The sequence below is a fragment of the Nilaparvata lugens genome, chromosome 2, assembly GCF_014356525.2.
Source record: "Nilaparvata lugens isolate BPH chromosome 2, ASM1435652v1, whole genome shotgun sequence".
Classification (NCBI taxonomy): Eukaryota; Metazoa; Arthropoda; class Insecta; order Hemiptera; family Delphacidae; genus Nilaparvata; species Nilaparvata lugens.
This window is the reverse complement of record NC_052505.1, coordinates 73,737,180-73,764,260: the sequence shown is the minus strand read 5'-3', so window position 1 is coordinate 73,764,260 and position 27,081 is coordinate 73,737,180. Positions and strand designations below refer to the sequence as shown.

Genomic DNA, 27,081 nt, shown 5'->3' with positions numbered 1-27,081 from the left:
AAGTTGAATTTCAATTATACTGATAATACTAATGTTTTAAGCGTACTATGACAGACAACGTTAGTCTGTCTACTAACTTTGTATGTTATAGGTGCTTTGGCTTGAAAGGTGTCTCCGACGTCATTCAACATTCCATCTGCTCAAATTACATTTATTCGGTTCACTGTAAAAGTTTTACATTTGCAATAGGAACTTCAGCAGGGGGATGACACAGTTACCTACTCTATAAAGTGGATTTACTTTATAGAGTAGCTGCAGTGAAGAGTACATCATTCAGCCACTTGGCTAGTGTGTATGAATTCCATGACCCCTAACTGTCTAGTTCTTCAGCTCTTCATAACTTACATCAGTTCTATGAACTGGAGTATTGTATAGAAATCCAAAATTTACAAAATCTCTGCTATTATTAGACTATAAGGAATAGGAATATCCAACTCAAATAATTGGAACCCAATTGGTGTGAAAGTAATAGAAACCATAGAATATAGTTGGCTTCTGAAATAGGAAGGCATTTCGGAGTGGGTATCCATGAAGCTACTGCGAGAAGATGAAACTTATTGTTAAAATGTTTCCACAATATTCTTGAATGGGTGCTCATCAACAATCAGCTTCAGCGCTAATGATCCTTTGAAGACCAACTGCATTGTTCCTCTTCAGAAATGTAAATTTTCTGAATATGCTTTGCGAGATATCCATCCTATCTCTGTCATCCTCCAGCTGATATGATCTTTGTCTAGGACTCATCAAGTTGATTAAATATTATTCGAATTATCTGCTTCTTTACCACTCAATTATTGGATAAAATGATTGATTATTAAAAAAAAATGGGAATCTGATCGTTTTATCATAGAGAAGAGGTACCTAGATTGTTTGTCTCTGGTATTATTCTATAGTGGTAGATCTATTGTCGGGTATAATTTACTACTCGTATTGATAGATAGAACCGATACTCAAATCAGATTTCCTATGGATTACGAATGTTTTTGCAGTTGAATATTGCGAGTATTATCATTGATTGGAAACCAAAATCGCATTCATTCATAAGAGAAATTCATCAAGTTCGGGATTTGATTCCCAAGTGAGATATATGCCACATTGAATTCTGTTGATTTTGATTTAATAAAAATGAAGTTTTCCTCTGATGAATCTGGGTTATTCCTTTCACAATAACTTCAGTATTGATTTTACGTGACCAGAGGTGAACTCCAATATCAGTACAGCTCATGTTTATATGGAAGAAATTGAGATGGAAAAATCCTGATCATTTGATATTAGTGACATGTAAGCAATATTCTCATCGATATTATTGTTATCTTGGACCTTTCAGTCCACTGGGATAGAATGCACACAACTTTCTACAAGATTAAAAAAGCTCAACATCATTTTTCCAACAGTCGAACGCCATTTTTTGCAGAGGATTACGTCTGTGATATCATTGATCAGTGTTGCTCCAGCAAGCTTGCCTGCTATGACTGTCACCCAATTTGGTGATTGAGAGGATTATATTCAATCTCTTCACGAAAGATTGTAGTCGAAGCTCGGCTATCTCTCTTTGTTATTTGTCATTTGCGTTCTAAAGCACGGAAACGTTTGTGGAGAGTTGTTTTTTTTCTGCCGGAACTATCCAAGTTGAAGTACAGTTTTGCGGCTATAAAATAAATTGGGAAGATTTGATGTGCTAGGATAAGAATTGAACGTATTTTATTTAATCACAACAATAGTTACAAGTGTATAAAAAACCGAATAACCCTATCTGATTTGTCTAAGAATATGATATTTATTATAATAATAGCCAACACATTCTTTGATTATGGATACTTTGAGACAAAAAAGTTTCCATAATCAAAGAAGAAACGTGTCCGAATGAGAAAGATGAAATCATTATTTTCTATGAATGTTATCACAGAAAAGAATTAATGGATACAATCACTATAATTCCAACTCATCAACATACTAAGAACTTTTTGTATAATTATTTCAGAACGAAAAGTGAGTTATTGATTATCTGGAGTGGATGGAATACGGAAGCTCACAGGGAATAATAGTTCATCATCATTATCATCATCATCTTCACTTCAGGGATTAGGTTCATTAATTAACCTGTTCCGGTACCTATCTCTTTCTTTGCCTCCCTACATCTCTTTTTCCTGTAGGTCTATAGTTATGGACTTCAATGGGCATTCTTCCAGGTGGCATTCTAACCAGTTGCGTCTATTTTGAATAATTCTTTCATGCAGAGGAGCAACCGATGAAACCTGTCTTATATCAGTATTTCTAAGACTGATATAAGACTTCTAGTTCAAGTCTACGTAATACGTTTACTGTTCAAATATAACATAAAAATAAGCTACAGATATATTCTGCCGAAGCCAATGAGGCTTGCAAGAGTCAAGAAAATCAAAGAGAATCTAATCAGTGGAGTATTTTGAAATATAACAGGCTAAAGAAAAAATGCCTCGTTGCCTATTGATTAGATGGCATGAAGAGCAATGAATGACACCAAAGAAAAGAACGAAATGAAAGAAATGGCGTGAAGGCAGAAAGTGATTGCAAGAAAGGTGATTATTCAGCGAAGGAGATATCCTTTTGTCCATCCTTCAACAGTCATTCCTCCGATATTGAATTTCTCTTTCAATTTTCTCACTCTAGATTCAGATATTTAGTTCCTGTTCCCGAAAAGATTTGATAAAAACACGAAAAGTGCAATACTTCTCTTGTACCTATAATCAGTTCGTTTTCAACATACATTCAGAAGCTCATATTGAAGTGTTCTACGCTATATTGAGAACATAAGTATGCATGATAGAATATTTTAATCACTTTGAAAGAACTTCAACATTTCAAAGAGGGAAAATTTGCTACCAATCTGAGCATCTTAAATCTTGGAGCTTACATTGTTGTGGAAAGCTACCATAGTTTACTAAGATGAATAATTAGCAGGTAACCTGTGCTCCGCCCTAGGGAAAATTTTGTGCTTTGAAATGCAATCTCCTTTGTCCAATGAAGAAAAAAGTAGAATCATGAATTATTCATTATTTTGTCGAAACTGCATGGTCAACTTTATCAAAGGTGGAAATTTCCAGCAAAAAATAAGATTTTGATTGGTGTAGAACTCGCAACATTTCATTCACGCCTGTTACAAATATACGGGGTAGTCTACCAATTAAGAAGCTATGGAATCATTTGGAGAAAGCTCTGATTGGATGGGCGTAGTAGTTTCAAATAATAAATTGAATAAACCTGTCTTAATGATCATTGAATTGGAATTAATTGATTAATATCAATAAAAATAAGTATATATTAATCTATTAATCCTCCCTCGGTAAATTGAGAATCTCTATGTAAAATTGAAAGTTAATCAGGTTATTACGTGATATTGCGTCATTTGTGTAGGCAACTTATTATAGCCTACATGTGCAAGCCAACTCTCTCATTTATATTATTATGAATGGAATCTATTCATTTTTCAGAAAATGCAGATTTCCAGAGCTTCTTGGATCCTGTTGACCTTTTTTCTTCACCTGCGATTGCTATCAGCTGATTATTTGGGTAAGTGAATGATGATTCTAAGAATATTGACTTACCTACTTCTTTAGGATGAAATTGGATAATTGTTATCATTTAAATGTAGCTGAGTATCAAAAGTAAGTACGTGGAGAAATATAAATAGTCATTTATAAAAGTTGGTTCATGAAACTATTTATTTCTGTCACTTTTAATCCAAATAGTATTAATTAAGTGATATTGAAAGTGAGTGGAATAGTATTAATAACAATAAGAAAAATCATGCATCAACCCACGGCTGATATTGTATTCCGACATAGGTACTCTCCAATTGAGAAAAATTGGTATCTCTCATCTTTAAGGAAGTGGACCTTAAATTAACTGATTTCTTCTTCTTTCTTGAATAAATTCTTTCTTAAGTAAGTTAAGAAAGTAGAACTTTGATCATGCTCTTTGATGTAGGCTATATTCCATGGTGTATATTGTCTTTGAAAATTTGAAGCTGGTGGGCTTCAAACTGATGTCAAATGGTTTTGTAGTACAGCTAGGAGGTGGTTATAACCGCAGTTACTATACAAAGATAGTCTTTGAAGTCTTCAAATATAGTAGCTGTAGTAATAGCTTGATTATTATGATTCTTAATATGAAGTGCTTAATATGAAGATTATTCCTTGATCCTTCATAGTCCTAATTTTTTTATCTTCAATATTTTTTTCCTAATTTTTTGCGATCTTTTTCTGATTCCATATTTTATATAATGCGATATTTATCAAGATGGATTCCATGATTCCGTCACTATTCTTTTGGTCTCGCCTTCAGTGGTAATAAACGAGTGCACTCACTCACGTGCTATTTTCCCGAAACGTGAATTGATACTGTTATCACATACGTTGTAAACCCCCAATTACTTCATACAGGAATAAAGTCATATGAACTGTCAACCTTAAAGTTCACCCAGTTTCATTAGAAAAATGTTTCTACCTTGTTGATCCTCATGCTAACGAGCTCTCACTCATGAAAAATCCAATAAGTATGCTGCTCCGTCCCTTAAGAATCATTTGTGAAGTTATGAACAACAATCTAGTCTGATCTTGAGAAGAGATGTGATAACTAGTCTGATTCTTGAATTACGGAGAACATCTGAGCAGGAAATGAACTGAACCATATATTCAACTCGGAAGAATTTTTTCCCATAACTGAGACTGAGAACAGAAATGTAACTTCTATTTTTATAGATTCATTTTCATTCTGATTATATATTGTTATGTTTGAAACTGTTTCATCTCATATTTTGCATGATACTATTCTATATCACCAACTTAAATAACCAGCTCGCAGATAGCTAAAGCTGCGTACACATATTCGCGCTTCCAACCCGCACCGAGCACGCTCCTCCCTCGTACCGCCCTCGTACCGCCCTCGTACCACCATCGAACCACAGTCGCTCCTCCCACGCATCCATCATGAACGTTACGGAAGATGTTAGATCTTCTCGCGTTCCCCGGTCGACCACTGTTGCTCCCCGGTCGATCATCAATCGCTCTGCTGGAGTGTCTGTACGCACCTAAAGGCACCGCTCACACTAGTGCGACTCAAATCGCGAAGCGACTCCATACATCGTCAACAAGATGACAAAATGTCTAAATCAAAAATAAGAATGATTGTACGAGCATATTGTAATAGTTTTAGTTTTAAATTTTAAAACTAGAAACCAACTTCAAACCTCACTTCAACCTTCAATTAACTTCTTATACTAGTTCTTCTTCTAACACTTATCATAGTCCTAAACTCAAATGATTAGACAATCCCTGTTCAAATTTGAGCCGTTCGTGCACTCCAGATCCATTCATTGGATACCTACTCGAAGCTGAGCTCCATACGACTTGACATGCTGGTCACCAAGAGACTTGAAGTTAGGATTTGAAGTGGAATAGCATAAATATAAACAAGGACATCTTCTTATTTGAGATTCCTTCAGGGGTAAGCAGGGGTGAAGAGTTAACATCAGTCGAGTAACTACCAAACATTACCTGGAACTCAGCAAATATTCTTGAGCACAAAGTGTCCTTTTTGGAGGATTCGGGAAATGACCGGAGCCTTCATTTTCCCTAATAATAAAAGCCTCTATAACTCCATAACTTTAGTCAATGTACTTCAGCACCATATTAATTTTTTTAGCTGAGTAACGCATTGTTTATGCATAAAGAGTAGGTTTCTGTAGGGCTTTGACCTTTTGAAAGAGCCTCTCTGTTATTGTCTCCAAGACCGATTAACGTGTTTTAGTTGTTGTTTTGAAGCTTAATTCTGCCGAACATACAAGAACAAGTCCATTACGTTCTCTTTTGCGGCTGCTTTGAATAGAGGGCTTTCTATTCTACTCACTCTGCAATCCATTATAATTGAGCCAGCTCTTGAATTATTTCTAGCCATCATGAGTACAAGCTATCAGGGACATTCAGAGCACATTACCGTTCCACCGTTCACATAGCATTCATTACCATTTGTAATTATGTGTTACTCCATTACAGATTAGTCGATGTAATTCTCGTTTAGTGGGAGCGTGCAACATTTATTATTGAATACATGTATGTATTCCATATACTCATGCGGTTTTTATGGTTGAAATGGTTGGGAAAAGACTGATCTATAGTGAACAATGACAATTATTTTTCGTAAGTAAAAACAAGACTGTGCACAGCGAATTAAAATACATTTTTCCTGTGAAAATAATGAAAACTATTAATAATGGAAGGGCATGAAGTGGCATGATATGAGGAGTGACATGAATGGAGATATTGACTATTGAAATTATACTATTGACATTTTTCCTGTGAAAATAATGAAAACTATTAATAATGGAAGGGCATGAAGTGGCATGATATGAGGAGTGACATGAATGGAGATATTGACTATTGAAATTCCCCAAGAGTATTGAAAAGGAGATGATTTTCATGGTAAGCGTAAACATATTTGAGAATAAACTCCAATGAATTCATGTATTGAATATCCTCCTTATAAGCTTCTTTTTGGAACTGAATTCCATCTTTCGATCACTGAAATTTACATTGGAAGTGATCATCACTCTTACTGAGCTTAAAATTGACAATCACTAACAAGGAAATCCCAATAGAACTTTGATAACGTTATCACGCCTAATCACTGGTTATCACGTACGATATTGATGAGGTTAATAAGATATTAAATATACCATAATAAGACTTCTCTACTCCCAAAATTGGGATATTGATCTGTCTCAGAATATGAGTAAAAATTATATGCTTATTTATGTAAATTTATTTTTTTGGGGATGATGAAGACTAAACATAAAAAGCTTATTTATTATCATTAGTCGAGATAAGTAATGGAGATACTATTATATTATTAGAGTATTATATTATAGCATTGATGCTTCTATGACTAAAAAAAGCACACTTTTAATGTAATACTACATCATCTCTTAGTACATCTTAACATTTCTTAAAACACTACGGTGAATTTCAGATAGATTTTGTTTTATTAAATCATAATAGTACGTGTTAATTAAGTAGCTACTGATTACTCATTCATGAAATGTGTTATATTTTTATGATATTTAGAACTTGAAAGAAACGCATTCAAAAGTAGTAGAATTGAGAATAAGGCTCACTTTAATACCACACACTATGTGCTCTCCAGTAGAGAGACCTTCGATGACGTAACGGTGGTTGAAAGGGTTTTGTCCGTCATATCGGCCGCAATAAAATTCAACGGATTTATAGTTTAGCTGAAGCATGAGAGATGGCGGTTGTACATCAGCCAGTAAAAAGCGTCCACATACATTTATCATCAGACAAGTCAACTCTCCGTATTCATGGTGAGAGTAGCTGTAATTCCTGCGCCATTTTTCAGCCTATGCATTTGGGTCTTGCTGTCCTACTGAGATGTTTTCCCTTGATGGAATCCTTTTGTTTTCAAAAGAGTTATGATTTCGCGAGTAGTTTTGTTGACTTCTAGCTTGCTCAAGTCCCTTCGGCGCTTGCAACACAAGCAACATAACACAGTTTTTCATACAGGTGAACAGCAACAGCCTAGCTATACGCTGTTCCACTCAGTCGTTGAATAAATATGGAATGACTTACGAAGTTGGCCAACTCGCAGGATTCATGTGTCTCTCCGCTCCTACCTGCAATTTCATTCACGAACGGCCTTAATTCTGGATCCTGCTCGCTAGCGTGACAGCACTGAAGTCTCTTGTTTGCTCAAATAAATTTCAAATATCCGGACTCCAGTGCAACATTCAACATCAATGGCAAGGGTGCTTCACTTTCCCTTTCAGCTTGCCCCTTAGCTCAGCTAATCAATTTGGGAGGAGTGAGTGATTCAATAATGTTTGAAAACAGTATCCAACGTTGAAAGTCCCTTTGAAGTATGTGACTTTTAAAACATTAAACAGCCCAACTCACAGTGACAAGAGAAAAAAATTCAAACATTGGAATGAATGAAACCATGGAGTAAATATACCGTTTGAGTAACTTTGATTACCTAGAAATACCTTGATTATTTATCTCCGATCAATCTGTCCAATTGATAATAATGGTTCTAAATCATTGATTTGATTTTGATAATCTCTGTGGGATATCCTGCCCTATAAATAATAAAATAAGGCCTCATGTCCAATGTGTTTCCCGAAACTGGGTTACCAAACTCATTCTACAGCAATCAATCGAGCTACTATTGATTTTCAATAAAATAATATTATAGATTTTAGAACGTCATTGTGTTTGAGAATCAATTAATCGATTGAAAAAACTATTTTTGAAGGTTTAATGCGTCTCCAACGACTAATCCAAAAATATTTTCAAATTAATGAATCATATTATCCTGCTATCCAATGGAATTTTTCAATAATGAAATCATGTACCAAAACACGTCATTAATAAGACAAAAATGTGACACAAATGATAAAAAACTCTAATCTAAATGAACGAAGAAAAAACTAATTAAACAGGTAGAATGGTTTCCACAATGCATTTACAAGAATGATTTTATTCGATCTACAATAAATGTTATGAAATAGCTAATAATATGAATAACAACCAATAAGACCCATGTGGATCAAAATCTCTTCGAAGAAGCTCGTAAAAGTAGTATAGAGGAGCCGTCCTTGTTCTCAAACTTGTATTTTTACTATCCTTGCCCTATTACCATAGGTAAGGAAAGTATTGCTTTCCAAAAAAAATTAAGGTACCCTAATTTCATGTTTTCTATACGTTTCAATGTCCCCTGAGTCCAAAAAAATGATTTTTGGGTGTTGGTCTGTGTGTATATATGTGTGTGTGTATGTGTGTATGTCTGTGAACACGATAACTCCATTCCTAGTTAACCGATTGACTTGAAATTTCAAACTTAAGGTCCTCATACCATGAGGATACGACAATAAGAAATTCAATAAAATCCAATCCAAGATGGCGGAAAAAATGGCGGATAATTACTAAAAAACCATGTTTTTCACGGTTTTCTCGAAAACGGCTCTAACGATTTCCTTCAAATTTATAACATGGATAGCTATTCATAAGCACTATCAACTGGCATGAGTCTCATTTCTGGGAAAATTCCATGAGCTCCGTAATATTCTTGAGAAAAATGTTGGATAATGACTAAAAATCCATGTTTTTCACGGTTTTCTCGAAAACGGCTTTAACGATTTTCTTCAAATTTAAACCATGGATAGCTATTCATAAGCCCTATCAAATGACTTGAGTTTTTTTCCTGGGAAAATTGCAGGAACTCCGTAATATTCTCGAGAATAATGGCGGATAATTACTAAAAAACCATGTTTTTCACGATTTTCTCAAAAATAACTTGACCGATTTTTTTCAAATTCATACCCTGTATAGTTATTTATCAGCTCTATAAACTGGCGTGAGTCTCCTTTCTGGGAAAACAATGGGGAGTCCACCCCATCCCTGGGAAATGGACTTAGTAACCTCCATCTGGTGCATGAGGTAGGTAGGTAGCGCAGTTCATAAAAAGAACACATAGTCGAGATATTTCATCTGTAGAGCAGCTGTTTTGACGACTAAAAAAATCATCGAATTTCACAATTATTCACACAAAGAAAAAGTACTTTGAAAACAATTATATATACACATATACAGAAGTCTGATCGTAGTTTCAAATATGAGCAAGGAAAGTTGTGTGAGTGTACCACACCAGATTTTTTTTAATGTGAAGAACGTTTTTAAGTTCAAATAATTTTGATCTCTCCGTAACATTGTACAAATACTTGAATCATTGTTCTCTCGTGTCAATCAAAGAATGGATTCCAATCATTGATATATCGGTATCAACAAATTTCTACAGATTGTTTCGAGAACGCTCAAGCGTTCATTTGTACATTGTAAGGTTGAAACTGGAATACGAATCAACTATGTACTTTTTTCATTGGTTATATGTAAGCGAACAATCAATATAAGACAGAATACATTGTTGAAAATATTGTTTCCCTGTTCAATCAATCTTTGTCATGAACAGGTCATGTTGTGTTCGAATGGAATGCCTTGTTACAAAATGCAGTACGCGCATTTCAAAACAGAATAATAATTCCCTTCAACCTGGGAATTCCCAGGCCTTACTATGCCGCTCGATTTTTGAAGCTGCGAGCACCAATGCTTCCGCTTTGTGAAATGTTCAAATCATATTTGAAACAGATTTTCATGAGAAAGATGAATTTTTCCGAGCATGGGAAATATGCATTTATAAAATTTTCGCATGTCCGTTCATAGAGTCTCAGGTGAATTCTCTTTTCTATATATCTCCGCCCTCACTCACACACTCTCTCTCTCTTTTTCTACCACTTACTCTCTTCTCTCTCAACGTAGATTTTATATTTCCTCTCATGAGAATGCTCCATGTAAATGTGTTCTCCTTCTCCAGGTACACGTTTCATAAAATTAAGAGTGCTTCCTTCTGTATGTTTGCGTTTTCATTCCGTCTGAACAGGAAATTAGACCTACCATTATCGTTAGATAGCACTTGCATCAGATAAGGAAGTGCAACAAATTGTTGAAGAGTGATAATAATAGTCAACTTCCTCATCAACATGTTTGCTATTCTGGAGTTATCATAATCCAAAGTCCAAGCACATTTCCCAATTATTTGACACATAGTATTTATTTCCATTTCAAAAACATGTTTGATACCATGTCTTTCTAGACTCTATAAATGATCCATGTTGTAATGTATTGAGAAATCATTTATGATACTTAACACATGTAATGTTTTATTTTGGTTATACCTATTCATTTCAGGAGTGAAATAATAATTGAACCAGTCACTTTATACTACATCAAAGTAATTCAAATTCACATAAATGACATAGAGGTACTGTTCACAAGCTAGCTAAAAAAAATTATGAATTATCAATAAATTGGAAAGTCTCTCTATGAAGCTCGAGTTATAGATTTAGTCCAGGCAACGAATGCTCAAATAAAGGTATAGAGGGGAAAGTTTGGAACACAATTTTCAACTCCACAGCTCTTTTTAAGGATAGTAAAAGGATTAACATATCAAAATTCCTCACCCCCTACCACCTGTGCTAAAGCCTAGCCCTTTAGGGAGAAAAATTGGTTTTTCGAAAATGCATCACTTTAGAACATAAATTTCTCGAGAAGTATCACATTTATCGAAAACCTTTACCAAACAAAACTTGTAGGAATTTTATCAAGATTTATTGTGTGGTTGATTATGTCAATAAAACACATTGTTTCCAAGATATAAGCATGTAAGTAATAAGTGGAAAATGCAACTTTCAAACCATCCTCACCTTTTCAGCACATGATGTAGGGGTTGGGATTTTTGATATGCTCATCTCCAAACTAGTCTCAACAAAGCTGCAGAGTCAAAGATTGTGTTCCAAACATTCCCTCCAAATTTCATCGTCAACTGATCTATTGTTGCTGAACAGAAAATTTCACTCCCAACACTAAAACTAATGCAACAGTCGTAGGGAAATGCGTGAAATAGTAAAAATATACAACAAATTGAAGATAAGTCGATTTTCTATCAGCTCATAATTAGCACGGATTTTTTTCATCGATCATTCAAAAAATAAGGCCGAAAAGATGAAAAAGTTGGAGGCAGAAGTGTTTTTTCAAAAAATGTCTCACCTTCAAGAGCGGATATCTCAGAAACTATGAGAGATATGGAAAAAATGTAGAACACAAAACTGGTTCGTTATTTTGTGAACGTTAATTTTGCACGGAATACAAATGCTCAGAAGATGCATAGTTTCCGAGATATATGCGAATAATGAAAAAATGGTACTTTCAAACCACCCCCAATCCTTTATCCTTTAGCACAGTGGGTAGGGGTGAGGGATTTTGATATGTTAATCCTATTACTATTCCTAAAAGAGCTGTGGAGTTGAATATTGTGATCCAAACTTTTCCTTGTATAATCTTTCGTTGATTGGACTACTTGTATTTGGTGGAATATCAATCAATGAAATTCACTTAACTTTATTGATATCCTGATATTGTTCTTTAAACGATGTCGTATAACTGTAGATTCGAAAATGAATCGGATTATCAAATTAAATTATTTAATTTAAATTTATTTGAAATTTAATTTCTGTTAGTGAAATACTTATTCCTTTTTTTTGTTCGAATTCCTTGACTTATAATAAGCTGCAACTGGCACTTAATCGATTGGCACTTGAAAACTAGCAGTTACTTATTCAACTTTTGATTAATTTTCTCGCTTACCGACTACTGTTTCTTTCCCCAAGAGAATTGATTTCTCTCAATTAAGTAGGTGAGAATAAGATTTGAGATTGAAAAATAGAGGAAGGAGTTGGGCCTCGTGACAAGATCATGAACATGAAGGACCTACTCATTACGTATTGAATATAGTCATATTATGTGGTCAAAATTATATAAGTTGGTGATCAGAAGAAAGATTTGATGTTGAAAAAAGGAGTTGAGCTCTGTCAACAGATCATTGATAACTGAATGTCAATTGTTCCAGTATCCAGGTAAAATGATAGCAGAGGAAATCAGAGTTACATAGTCTACTAATCTCGTATGTCACTATATTCAAATATTATCATCATATTCAAAGTGGATTAGAATTTGGTGGCAGAAAATATTGCAGAAGCTGTTCTAGTCACATGTATAGAATTACTAACGATAGACGATGGCTTCTTGAGTTTCCTGAATCCTGATGACCAAGACGTGATGCTATATTTTTGCAGTAATATTCTCATTTGCCTGGAATAGGATCTGACATTCCGCTCCTTCTCTCACTGGTCACGTACAATGAAATTCAAAGGTCTATCTCCCGCCATACATTACCTGATAATTCTTACATTATCCAATAGAAATATGGATTGAAAATTCTTCAATTTTATAGAATTGATGCTTTCAAAAAAGTGTTGATACTGTAACAGAAATCATTATTATTTGCGCTGTTGAATTGACGATTCAAGCTATCATTTTCAATTCATTCCAGTTTTCATTTGTATCACATTTTAATCTTCAGTGGACGAATAAATAGTAGATATAGATATTCATATTCACAGTCATAGTAGTTCATCTGTAAGGTAGAGGCTTACCTCCAATTCCTAAATACCTGTTCCACTGCTTTGGGATTCGGAGAATATTGACTCTCAAAATAACAGAACTGTTAGTTGTTAGCACAGTCAACACTTTCCTTTCAATGGAGAACTGACAACGTTGTTCGATAGTTTCGAACTAGATCTTGTTTACCGGGAACTCATGATAACTGCCAAGGTACTTTTTAGGTGCCGATTTATTAATGTTCAAAAATAATAACAGCCCTTTTGACTCTGTTGCTGAACTCTATTTCTTTAACTAGGCTTGACCAGGTATGATCATACAATTCGACATTCCCATTTTCGACGTATCTCACAATTATTTTACTCTGGATCCAATCCATTCTTAAAATTCTCAATGCAGAATATGCTACATTCCAATCTTTAATAGAATAGTTTTCCGTTTTGAGTCTGATTTTTGATGAATTATTTTACTCTGGATCCAATCCATTCTTAAAATTCTCAATGCAGAATATGCTACATTCCAATCTTTAATAGAATAGTTTTCCGTTTTGAGTCTGATTTTTGATGAATTAGGGGTGTTTGAAAAGATTCAGTAGATACTCTTTACAAAATTGTAGTGTTGGTTTAGGCATTATGGTACAGGAAGTCATATTCAGAGGCATCCTGAATAAGGCTCAGCACTCACTTTCATTTTTAACAAAGATATATGACGTCCCAGAACGCCTCGTTTGGTCATAATTTACCATTATATAGTTTGGTCAACTGTGGAATTTCACCATTTTCCCAGGTATGTTCTTAGTTTTCTGACTTACTTTCCGGAGACAAGACGGAATGAGTGAAGCTCCTGATCCTGAAACAATACAATACATGATTGAACAATAGAATGATTATGGGGAAAAGAATGAAATGAATCAAAGACCCTCACACTCGTCGGGTTCGCATTCGATTTGATTGTTTTCAATATGGAATATGGAATGAAATGCAATGTGTTATTCAATTGGATTCGATCAATGCGATCTCGCAACGAATGTGGATGCTGCTCCATTGTGTGATTCAAATAATGGAATCGTTGATGATTTCCCTCCATTCATTGCTTCTTGGGCTGGCCACTAACGACAGGTCATGAATGATACGTGAACATGTGTGTGAACAGATGTTTTGTCATCAGCGAAAGGCTTCAAACAAAAAAAAGTCTGTTTGAAAGCAACTTCCAAAAGGAAATAAACAACCAATAAATAAACCACTGGAAAGTTACAAATTTTAAAGATACAAGAATATCGTACTTAAGTGAAGGAAAAATAAGCGACATGTAATCGAAGAAACAAAAGTCTATCCTCGAAAAATTTTGTTCGAAGTGATGACACAACAATGTAGGACGACAAGTGTTACACACATGCTCATGCATGTCCTGTCGTTGCTGGCTTCTCCCACACTATAATATGGTTTTTGAGTAGCATAATTTAAATTATTATTTTATTATGGTTCTCAAGGACTCAATGTTCAAGCTTTCAGTTAATTAAATCTGGCTTATGGTATAACAACAGAAATTAGTATCCCAAATTGTTGTTATAAATCAGTTAGTTATATTAAGTCGTTATTACAATATCAAGTCGTTTCTATCCAATACTAAGAATTTAATGGATATTGAATTCATCATAACCAGAGTCATCATTCAGTTTGACTTGTTAATGAAGGGAGAGAGTTACTAACTGAGAATAAACATAGCTCTTGCCAGTGAATATGCAAACAGTTGATACTTCTTATATTATTTATGTTTCTACAGTGAATTGCAAGTTGAAGAGCTAAGTTAGAAGTCTACTCTTCATCGATGTATAAAATCTGTACACTGTAACTTAATTGTCAAGTTGGCTCAAAAACAAAACAAATGTGCACTCCTATTTCAAAAGAAAATTCTCCACAACAGTATCCTGAAAAACTAATTGGTAAATCGTTTCCTTCCACATTATTTACTTTTTTTAGACCGAATGTTTGTGAAACGATTTGGAATCCAGCCAAAGAGTTCAAGTCTTTTTCGTTTGTAACGATGTTTTTATCTTACTGAAGTGGGATGGGAATATAGAGACAGTGCTGTAAACGTAAACGAGAGAATTATCAGGATATCCACTATCATTAGTTTGTTTACAAGTGCTGAATTAATTATTGCTGGTACGTTCGAATCGTGGAAGCTTGGCTTAGACCGTTATCTGCTTTCCGTGCATAATGGATCGAGCTGTTGATTGGCAATAAGTTGTCAGGTGGTAAGCCTATTGATGTTTCCACTCAGCTTAGTTCCTTCCATGAGATCAATATTGTCTGGAGCAGGACGTTTTCGGAAATTGAATGAGGATTGTACTTCTGTGCAGCCCCTCGCTTGTGTACATTGAGTTGTTAATCATGAATAATCCCCGTATACATTAAATACATTAACTTAATATTGCCTAAAGTGAGGAAATATCAATCTACGAACCATGAGAGATTCTGTTGAAATTTTCAAATAGAATATATTAGGTAAGGTATTGTTGAAGAGTCAACGTCTGAAGATGCGTACAGACTTTCGCTATGCTCCGCAATCGAACTTCACTCGAGCAGATCGATTGATAATCGACCGTTGAGCAAGAGTGGAACGCGAGAAGAGCGTGTAACATCTCGCGTAACGTTCATGATCGGAGCGATTGCGGAGCGAGTTCGGAGCGTGCGTGGAGCGATTGCGGAGCGAGTGCAGAGCGTGCGCGGAGCATGTTGGAGGCGCGTATCTATACGCACCTTGAGAAGTTTGGTTTGATTACAATTACTAAAATCCTCAAAGGAAAGTGTAGAATTTCCATGATATTAGTAATTTGAGGATTTACTCTTATAAATTCCAACAACAAAACCAGTTGAAAATTTATGATATCGTGATAAATACAACTAAACTTCACTAGTAGGCCTACACTGTGGAACTAGCCTACAACTGAATGAAAATCATCATATAGATTTTTATTTATTCTGCACTTTCAGATCAGCTATAAAGGGTTTTTGGAAAATTATAAACACAAAATCATTGTTCTTGTAACGAAGTGGTTTTAGTTCAAAAATCCTGTTGAATCTATGTTGGAATACATACATAGTCCATTCTTATTCGATTCTCATGTACTTCATTGATAAAGTAATTATATCATAGAGAGATAAAGAATAATTATTTCTCTAGAGAATAGAGTTATTCTATGATGAAACATCTTCTGAAATCATTGAATATTGTTGCATTATAGTGTAGTTGTCGTTCTACATCTATCTTAAGAGTGATTTCTCCCTTTACTGCATGATAGGCTGAACAGGAAATGATGATGTGTTGCCTATGTCGATTTTTGAAGGGGCAACACTGAACTTGTGCTAATTTATACAGAATTTCTGTTATGTCTGGAGATACTGAATGGGAACATTGCTGTTCCATTTTTTTATCTATCCGCATCATTTGCTATGATTAGATATAGACTACTATATGGGAGTATTACTGTTCTATTTTTTCATAATATATCCGCATTATTAGATATGTTAGAAGATACTATATAGAAATATTGCTGTTTCAGTTTTTCAATTTTTCATCCATCCGAAATCTTTTGACTTTCTCCCGATGCACTGAATCTCAAGATGCAATATCCGCTAGTACCAATCAATAAATTATGTGGTATGTTCAATAATAGATGAAGACTTCATCATTCTGTGATTTCCACTCCTGTACATCTGATTGCTGTCGAGTAAAGCAAACGGTATCAATCTAGATTTCCAGGATTTTTTCCATTCTCCGTTGAGAGCTACTAGAAGAAAGCCCTCAAAGCATTCTTCCCCTTGTTTTCTTTGTTTGAAGGCTGGGAAATACTGGAAACAATTCAATCAATATAACCTCGCTTCGATATCCATCAACTGTCATCTATTTTTCTGTTACGCTATGAACGGCAAAAATAATGCCGTTCGCAGTTTTTGAACCAAATTCCTTTTTAAATTACATTACATCTCTATTCTTCCAAATCAAATCTCTATCAGAGATGACTTCACAGATCATGTTATTTCCAAAAAAAAACTTATGCACGGTAGATAATTAGTCAATAAAAAGGACAAGAATAGTATATAGCTATATACTATCCTTGTTAAAAGGATACTAATGTAGTCTCATCTATTCATACTATAAATTTGTATGTTTTCTGATGTTGAAGAGATCAATTGGGATTATCAGCAGCAGTCAAGATTCTGATCTCATTGATGGATTTAAATTCCATTGAATTATAATAACTAACAACATTTAATTTTTATAACTAAATCACTTAATCTGAATCACATATCAATTCAATCTTTACATGGACCTTCTACTGAACACATTCATTGATGATTATTGTACAATTACATCACATACAACATTCATTGCATAATATTATGCACTAATAAGGCTACTACTATAATTATCAGTTCCACCGTGTTTTTCATCTCACGGATTTTCGGTTATTACGAAACTTCATATTGATCAGAACAGCATGAATACCGTCATTCACAAAGATAACAAGGTTTCTCTGTGGATGTCACAAGTTTCCACCATGAAAATCTATCAATAATGATACTTCCTCCAGTGTTCAATAACACCACCCTGTTACATCAGAACTGAGTTACTTTTTTCGTAGTAGAGAGGCATCTCAGATATTGCTGACACCATTCTCTCTTGCATACACCGTCCGCATATTAGTGATCCTCTTTCAGACTCACGAGTAATTTATCGGTAGGATTCTTAACGTCGAACATACTTGCCACAATCTAGTTGTGGTCCTCATGGAGTAGAGGGTGGCGAAATGAGCTCGTGGTCTACATGGAAAAAATGTCCGGGTGGCACTTGGAGCAGGGCTGAGGCTATAGATTGTGTCTCCTGCATCCCTTGGCCTCGGCAATCGCTGAGGAAGGTTCATTTCGGAACGTTTGTATTCTATCGCCGTGTCACCCCGAAATTTCCGTCCTCTTTCGGCAACTATCAGAACCACTCTCTTACTACACGCACACTTTATGACCAACGCTCACCTCATTTCAGACGCTGCGCTTGTTCTTTTTCTAGCTATTAAAAAACTTCGCCGTGCCCCATTATATTCTCTCTTGTTCGCTGCCATTATTAATTTTCCGCTTGATTGCTTCACCTCGGTCATTCATTATACAACCTTTGACTTTGAATTCTCCTGGACTGGAACTCCACACCTGCAAAAACACATCTCCCACACATACCCATATCTCGTGCTTGATAGCCTGCAGACCTTATATTTACTCCAAATATAAGTTTTCATCAAAAAGCAGAGTCATGTGACGAAAAAGTTCGAAACAGGAAATTCTGAGAATATCACTAATTAATATACTTCAATTTCATAACATGTAGGCTATCTGTTGAAGAGAACGAATCAAATGAGATTTCAGAAACTGATTCCCCCATATTTTCTCTTCCGTGGCATGATGGTAATATTATTCATGTCTTAGTAGCCTATCTACTATATTAATGATATATTTTTGAATATCTATTATCATAATATATCGCAATATTTTATGCATGTCATGTACATGATTTAACTGTTTGATTGGAACTATCACCACTAGGCAAGGATTTATTCTTGAGCTGGTGATGCCAAGTTATTCTAAAAATGTATAATTTTGGTATGAGTTATTCCTGCACTTCATATGCATTATTATCATAAATTATTCATGTCAATGTATTATAAATAATTATATTTCATAATTTGTAGGATAACACATGCAATAAATATTTGAGATGAATATTAAGTGGAATTTACGAGAGCGAATGATCCTTCTGTAGTTTTTAACATAGAAGTAATTTGAATAACGACATGTACATGATTTTCAATAGGCCAGGAATTGCCTCGAAATGGATTTGAATAACTAAATCTCTTAACTTAATAGATTCAATTCATCGCTCCCATCTTATTTCCACTCATTTCCATTCTAATCATTGACATTGAGGGAACAAATATTTTATAATCGATAAAACTGATTTCTGCGTCAAGTAGTAGTAAGAACTGAACTCTATAGTAAATAACAGAACATGAAGAAGTTGAAAATGTATCTTATATTTATATTTACTTGATAGTTGTAGTACTCCTCATTAACCCCAATATTATTTTGTAAACTCTACTGACCCAGAATGTGATTGTGAAATTCTAATACCACTAGAAACTCGACAAATAGAAGTGACTAGAGTTTTCCTCTCATTCAATTTCCACAAGAGTCTGGACCTTGTGCGGTAGTGAATGAGCTGGAAGATAATTAAAAATGCCAATCAAATACTTAGATTTCTGAATCTGTACTCAAAGACTATGATCGCGGTTTTATTGATTTTTAGTCTACGTCTTGTATCTTCAACAATCGGGAATGATAATGAACTCACAAATCGAATAGTCTCGAATAGGTAGAATATGTAAACAGTTATATTTATCATATTATTTTTCTTTCAACAGTAAATTATTGTAAGTTGGAAAAGCTGAGTTCAGATGACTACTCTTAGCTTGCTTCATCGATGTATACAATCTTTCAACTGTAATTATCAAGCTAAGCAGTTTTGACCTTCTTATGACTTAAGCACTTTTGAAAAACATTACTGATTTGTCATGTGTATAGTATACTTGACTTGAGCTGTTATGTCATAAATTTTTTTTACAATGTTGGAAATGATGTTTTAGAATCAGATTTAACAGAAACCTCAAAATGTGAAAAAAATGACTCGAGCCCTTTTGGAAACCACCTCTTCAACAGTATCCTGAAAAATAAATTGGTAAAACGTTTCCTTCCACATTATACCATTCTTTGGATTGGATGTTTGTGGAACAATTTGAAATCTAGCCTAAGAAATCAAGTCCACAATAATTTAGGTCTAGATTTCAATATTCTTGAAAATTGGTTTCCATCTTTTCAAAAATTATTCTTTGATATCATTTAACTATTCTACTACCAACGTTTTTCACATACACAAAATACCAAGTGGGGTTACTGGGTTACCCCAACAAGATTTCAGTTTTACATTTTTTTCTGTTAATTCATTGATCAAATGCATTACTAAAGCTATTAATATGATTAGAAATGCATTTATTTTGTTTAAAAATGTGTTATCAATCAAAAACTGACAGGTCAACAAAACTGAGCATTCTATGATATTTTTGTAGGGGAAATGTTGTAAAATAATCAAATTATGGTTGTAGAGAAGCAATTTTTCAAATTTAGATTCTAAATGATCATTATGGATTAGGTTTGGCGAAAAAAATAAGAATTGAACATGATATCCGATGATGCATGAAATATACCAAAAATTTTCATAACATGGAATACCAAGTGGGGTAATAGAGTTACCCCCAGGATAAATCTGCTTATAATTTCAAAAATAAGAGGAATGAAATGATTTTATGATAAGAAATAACTAGAGTAATATGTTCTCAACAAGTACTCAACGTTCCAATGAAATACATCAACATTATCTACAAAAAATAGACAAAATGTGGGTTGGGGTAGTCCAATTACCCCGCTTTGTATTCGAAGGCCTAATCTTGAAACGTTCATTGTGAGAAAAGCGTTTATCAAGTTCAGCTTAAAATGTTTTGCTATTATAGTATGGGAAGCATTGTTACCAGTTCAATTTCTCGTCATAAGAGTTAGTATGAAGTGAACATGAATATTGCAATAAATAAAGCCTGGTTTAAGAGCAAACGATAAGTTATATTTATTGCTCTGTTGCCATTTCCAAGCTGTAGTTCAAACACAAGCTAAAGGGGAGGAGAATGCTCGAGTAAAAGTAAATCCATTCAGTTTTTTCGTCTCATTTCTAATTTTTCACCTGTCAACACGTCCGCCTCTACAAGATTCAACAAGCATTCCCAGATGCTCCAGGTGCTACTAGTGAGATAATATTAAATGGGGGAATATCTCAAATTGAGAGCCTATTGAATGTGCGAGAAACTACCACCACGAATGCGTTTCATGTCCCTCTTTCTCATAGAGCTCTTTCAAAATAATATTTATCTATTATCTTCGTTTGAGAATATTCAGTTACACATTGGAAATGTGTTAATCTCTGGTTGATTGGTATCACGTATATAAACTCGTATAGATATTTTCTAAAATCATTTAAACTAAACAAAAATAACCAAAGTGGAGAATATGGCTTCACTAATAACTTTGTTCCGGATGACAATTCATAACTTCGTGTTTCGAATTCATTCAAACAGGCAGACAAAAAATGTTAATAGCCTATACACAATCATAGAGTTTCAGTGTTCACAATACAATCGGTCACTCAGTGCCAGAGCAAACTACAATTACAATGTTACTCGACACTATCTTGTTTTAACTTTTTTATTGAATAAGTATTCGTTTTAGAGCTGATAAATCACCTATCAAATGGTATTATTCCCAAAACATCGATGAAATGTAATGAAATGATTATTATAGATGGTATAAAATAAGAATGAACTTTCGTTCATTCTTATAAATCAATGGAATGGTCCAATATTGAAAGATGAGAGATAAGGGATCAAGAGACATCAAGATTCAATTCGAAAAGAATAAAATGATATCAACAATATCGAGAGTGTCCTACACTATCTTATAATACATTTAAAAAATACACTTAACGGTGGGAACGAAAATCACATCCATTCAGCGAGCTGGAATTTGCTATCTGAATACATTATAATTTATGAGAACTCTAGATACAGTAACTTATAATGGAATAAACACAAATCCTTTCCCAGCATCCAATAAACGTTGTGCTTGTGAAGCTCCATTCCCCATTCCATGCTATTGTTTTATCCACATGCATGCAGCTTTGGTGAGGGAATGCGATTTTAGAGTGTACCAACGCTTCTTCCAGTGAACAAGTCGTTTGCTATTGATTGTGCCCACTTAGTCAATCACAGTCCCTGCACCGGCTCTTTCACACTAGAGCTTCCCCTGAATAATAATCTTGGTTGGATTTTCCGCATCTCTTCACCAATGACGTATTCGTAGAGCGAGGTTTGAGCTGTATTCTCAACTCTGTTGAAATAAATTTTATCCAACCTGTTTAAAATGTAAATCAACCCTGGGAACATCGTTCAAATTTCCAAGCTTGATTTATTTCACAATAGGCTCGTTCTTCATATTCCACTCTTCTGAATTTGGAACATGGTGAGACTAAGATAACATGTATTTAAGTATACGATTTTGTATACTATTCATATGAGAATCATCCTAGTAGATAATACCAATCAAACCAATGATTGCTAAGATTTATTATATGAACTCCGATGAATGAACATTTCTACAATTATTGAAATAATTGTCAAATAATACGAGTATTAGCATCACAAATAGACAATATTGGAATCTTTGGAGTCTAGAATGAATAAATAACAATTTGGAGTGAATAGTTTAAAAATATCAAGATAAGTAAATTGTACTAGAATATTAATATAGAATATATATGAACTAGAGTGAACTGGTATTGAATATTTTCACAACGTCAACGTCATCTAATTATTGAGATATTTCTTTCAATGTCCGGAAAAATACTCCATAATATCAGGGCCAGTTACTTTTATTTTGCTCAAAGTATAAGTCTGGTGTAATGATAATAATGATTGTAATTAGTTTTGGAAAAGTCTCTGATTAGAATAAATAAAGGGATTCAATAGTATCCAAATATGATATAATTATATTGATTGCTTGAATTGCGAACATCATAGATGATTATAATCATTCAAGTGGTGAAATTCTTAACTCTTGGAGCTCTAAATTGAGAATTCAAGCGATATAATGATGTCATGTTCTATTGTTTGATAGAATAGTATCGAATAATAGAATTGTATCTCCATATTATCTACAATTCAATAAGTTGTGTAGCATCAACATATCTTATAAATTCCAATCTGCGGAATTCTCAATTGGAAAAGTTTTCAAGTTCACGGGTTGGTATCATAACCACATACAATGAGAACACCATCTTTCTGTGGTGAAAACTGATCGAACGTGTGCAGTAAAAAGGCGAGCTTGGTTATATTAAATTTAGCTGTGAGCTTAGAAGCTGGAGCTGGAATGGAAGCAGCTAGAAGGTAGCAGCAGAAGCAGCTAGTAGCTCACCGTGAACATTTAGTGCCGCTTCAGCGATCAGCCAACCACAATCCTTTGTGCTCGCGGCTTGGCGAATCAAACCGTTCACCCTGAACGTTAGTAGTATACAGCCAGCAAGGCAGCAAGCGTTCGACCAGCTATTTCCCCATAATAACATCCCTCCATACGTATTACTTTTCAAACTCTTGCTTTCTGCACCCAATCCCAACATAGCACCATCCAATTTCAAATGAAATTATGATCTTGTAATTTACTTGCTAGCATGCGTAACGGTCAAATCTACTCAATCGAATCCTCTCTGTCAAAAGCAAAGACACTAATCAAAATAGCCTACTCTTGAAAACTCCAATCCCATTTATTCATTCATTCTTTGGATAAAGAAATGAAAAAACAGGTGCTAGCCGAAAACTCCTTTTCTTCCTAAATTTCGCCCAATCGAATGTTCAAAGTATGGTTAAGTTCATATCACAAAGAATTTCACTTGAAATATGAACAACTGGATTACACTATATAATTATGATCTCGAATTTTTATATATTGTTGGAAAATCCAAATAATTAACTACAAACACAAACTCTTGAACTATTCTAGTATATTGTAATCTTGAAAAATTTCGAGCCTAGAATTCAAAAAGTCCTAAGGCAAGTCAAAGGATGCACAAGATAGGATTGGATTCGAATAATGGAAATGGAAGGAGAGTTGTGATGTCCAAACAGTGTTGAGTTTAATAAAACATAATATAGAAATAAGTGGTTAGATCATGTCCTTAGAATGTCACAAGAACGTCTCCCATCGGATGCCCTACTCCAAAAGGAAATAGGTAGAAGAAGTATTGGTAGACCGAGGAAGAGTTGAACCCCGGAACAGGCTTGAAGAGTCTATCGATGACGACGATGATGATGATGTTGATGCAGATGATGATGAGAGACATCTTCACTATCTCGGGTGTTGATTGAGGGTGTTATCCCCCTGATCCTACCATCTCATATTCATAATTCTTGAGCTTAACCAGTGATTGGAATTTGATTTTTGATGTAGTAGCTCTCTTTGAAGAATTGGGTCGGTATCTTGAAACCTGAGTAGCTTCATTTTTTTGAATTGATTTTCACCTAATCTTAATTCAATATCCTACTGTCTTTTAATACCCACATCGATTCAATCTCATCTCAACGCACTGTCATGTTGTGACCTCCTACTCCGATCACAAACTCTATTGTAATATTCAGTTCCAAGGAGCTGCAAGTTTCCATGTGCATTTGTAGTTGTAGTCGCCTTTGTTCTGGCTTAACTCTTATTACAACTAGTTAATGAGTTGGTAAAGCTTTTCCGTGTCGGGGCTCAGGGCTTCCTTGCTATCAGATCCAAGTTGATTTCAAGGCAACCACGTAATCGTTCCATCGGCACTGATGGAAATTTAACCACTCTCACGTCAATTTCCCTATTTCCTTATTCTCTACTCGTCCCGGTGACGTTCCAAGTAAGAACTTATTAAGACTTTTTTGATCGAATTTCAATGCTTGGGAATAAGTTTTCTGGAAAGTATTTCGACGTTCCATCTTGTTGAAACTGAAAATCTCACAGAACAGAGTTGATCGATGTTGACTATGAGAAAAGAACTGATATTATATATGTACTAAACAAAATAGAATGATGTACTGTATAGAAATATCACAATAGAATCAACTTATAATAATTAATCAAAGTTGTTTCTGCTTGGGATGAATCAGCAAAGTATTCTGAAAGAGTATTCTGAAAGAGTATTCAGAAAGAGTATTCAGAAAGAGTATTCTGAAAGAGTATTCTGAAATTATAAACTACAGATTTCAATCGGATACTTCTGCATTCTCTATAATTGTATGAAAGCAATTTGATTCAATTTGGAAATCAAACATAGGCTAGTTACACACACATCGATTTTTGGTCGTACGATATTTTGTCGTCACTATGAATTCTATGAGATATCGTACGACCAAAAATCGATGTGTGTGTGTAACTAGCCTTACATGTTGGCTGAGCAGTGAGTATTTCATTTCGAAATGAAATTAGAGCAGCACGAAGTGAGTACGTAAAACGTACTCACGAAACTCGCCTTCTCTCTTCTCCCCATCATTCCTTCTTTGAGCTCCATGTTTCAAAGATTTATAAAATCTAGGAGGAAATAAGTTACATCAGAACCAAAGTTTACATTCGGTTTATGAATGATGTTTACACTCGAAATTTGGGGAGCAAGAAGAAATTTCATTCAGATATTCCGAACGAGTCCAGGAATAGTAATTCCATATTTATAGGTATCGGAGAAGTGTATGACTACCTGAGATTCTCCCTTTTTCTAATATTCTCATTCGTGAAGGTGCTTACAGAAAGGGAATGTAAAGACAGAAAATATTGGCATCCAGTGCTTCCTATTATATCACTTCCCACCAATTTACATTTACCTTTGTCTTTGAAGAAATACAAAGTGAAAGTGATGCAATGACAAGTACTGGCCGCTAATAACTTCCAGTTCCTATATTCCCTGTCTACAAGCTGCTCAACTCAAAGAGATGAATTGACTCTGGTAAACTCTATGGTCTTGTGATGAAGGGAGTATCAACAAGAGCATGACAAGTGCAATGAAAATAACTGAGAGAATTACACAGCAGGAAAAACGAAACTTGGAGAAACAAACCAAAGAATAGTGTAGATAACGAAGAAATATCGATGGTGTGTTAAAATCCTTGATTTTTCTCTCTACTGGACGATTTAATTATTTAGTTGTGCCCGGTTGACAACATGATTATTTATGATGACAAAATGATGACAGATTGATGACTTATGATGACAACATGGCATGACCTAGAATCCATACGCTTGGCGGGATTCGAACCCATAACTCTTTCGGCATCAGTAGTCTATCAAGGGTCGATAGCGGTATCCGTCTCTGAGCCTTGAAGCTCCTTCTATAACATAACCATGTGGAAGTACAGGAAATTTTGACGATATTGTATTGGTTAACCTGAGATGATGGACCAGAGTGGTGGACCGGTGGACACACTTGTCAAACTGGAGCCACACTTGTCATGCCAAATTCCAATCCTACTCATGTTTGATATTTCTATCGGCTGGAGGGGTGGTGGTTGGACAGATCACATGACACATATGTGTGGCGATCACCATCCCAGGTCGTTGTCATCAGTGATCGAGTCAAAGTGTGATCGGAGCGCTGCTTGACAGTTGTGTCTCTGGTATTATTCCTCTTCTACACATATAAATTCACTGTAACGCCTCAAATTTAGCCGATCAGCCCTCACTTAACTGCAAATTAGATGATTTTCAATTATTGCTTGATATTGTGTCTTCCTATTCACAAAAACATTAACATTAACATTGCTACTCCGTTAATCAGCAGAGAATGGGGAAAAATATCAAAAATATTCATAATTGATGAACCAAGACGATGTGTGAGCAGTATGTTATCTATTCCTCAGTTTCGAGCAGTCATTTTTCAAATATGTCAATATGGTGGCCTTACAACAGTTCCTTGAAAAATAGCCCAACAATGTCAATGATGATTGTATGTTACATTAAACTTCTTCAGGTCATATCATTAGATGGGCTGCCCAACTCTCACTCAACTTTGTCGATTTCCATAGCAAGTCTGTTACTGAAACTTGAAACCAGACAAAAACTGATTCTGGGAGTTTCAAGGTTGTTAAGTATAACGTTTTCACTCATACCTCCATCAATCATCTCATTTCTGCTGTATATTTCGTAATCATCATCATCTTTTCATCCTAGATTCAATGACAGTTCAATGTTTTCAATTATTTTCTTTCATCTTTCTGGTCTTATTTGGACTTTTATATCAGCCTTCAAGTTTCAAAGTTGACAATTGAATGAAGATATCATTTCTTACACTGGAATCTCAA

General features: G+C 34.8%; 1 protein-coding gene across 2 annotated transcripts in view; it reads left to right on the top strand.

Moving 5' to 3' along the window:
* The window catches only part of LOC111057066, a 104,807-nt gene that overhangs the window by 23,334 nt on the left and 54,392 nt on the right, over positions 1–27,081 (top strand). For both annotated transcript variants that reach the window (XR_005570552.1, XM_039421711.1), the window contains exon 2: positions 3,471–3,549. Coding sequence is in view for 1 of the 2 variants with exons in the window: in XM_039421711.1 (XP_039277645.1) it covers positions 3,474–3,549 (76 nt within the window). In the remaining variant the exon portion in view is untranslated. The remainder of the gene's footprint in view (positions 1–3,470; positions 3,550–27,081) is intronic.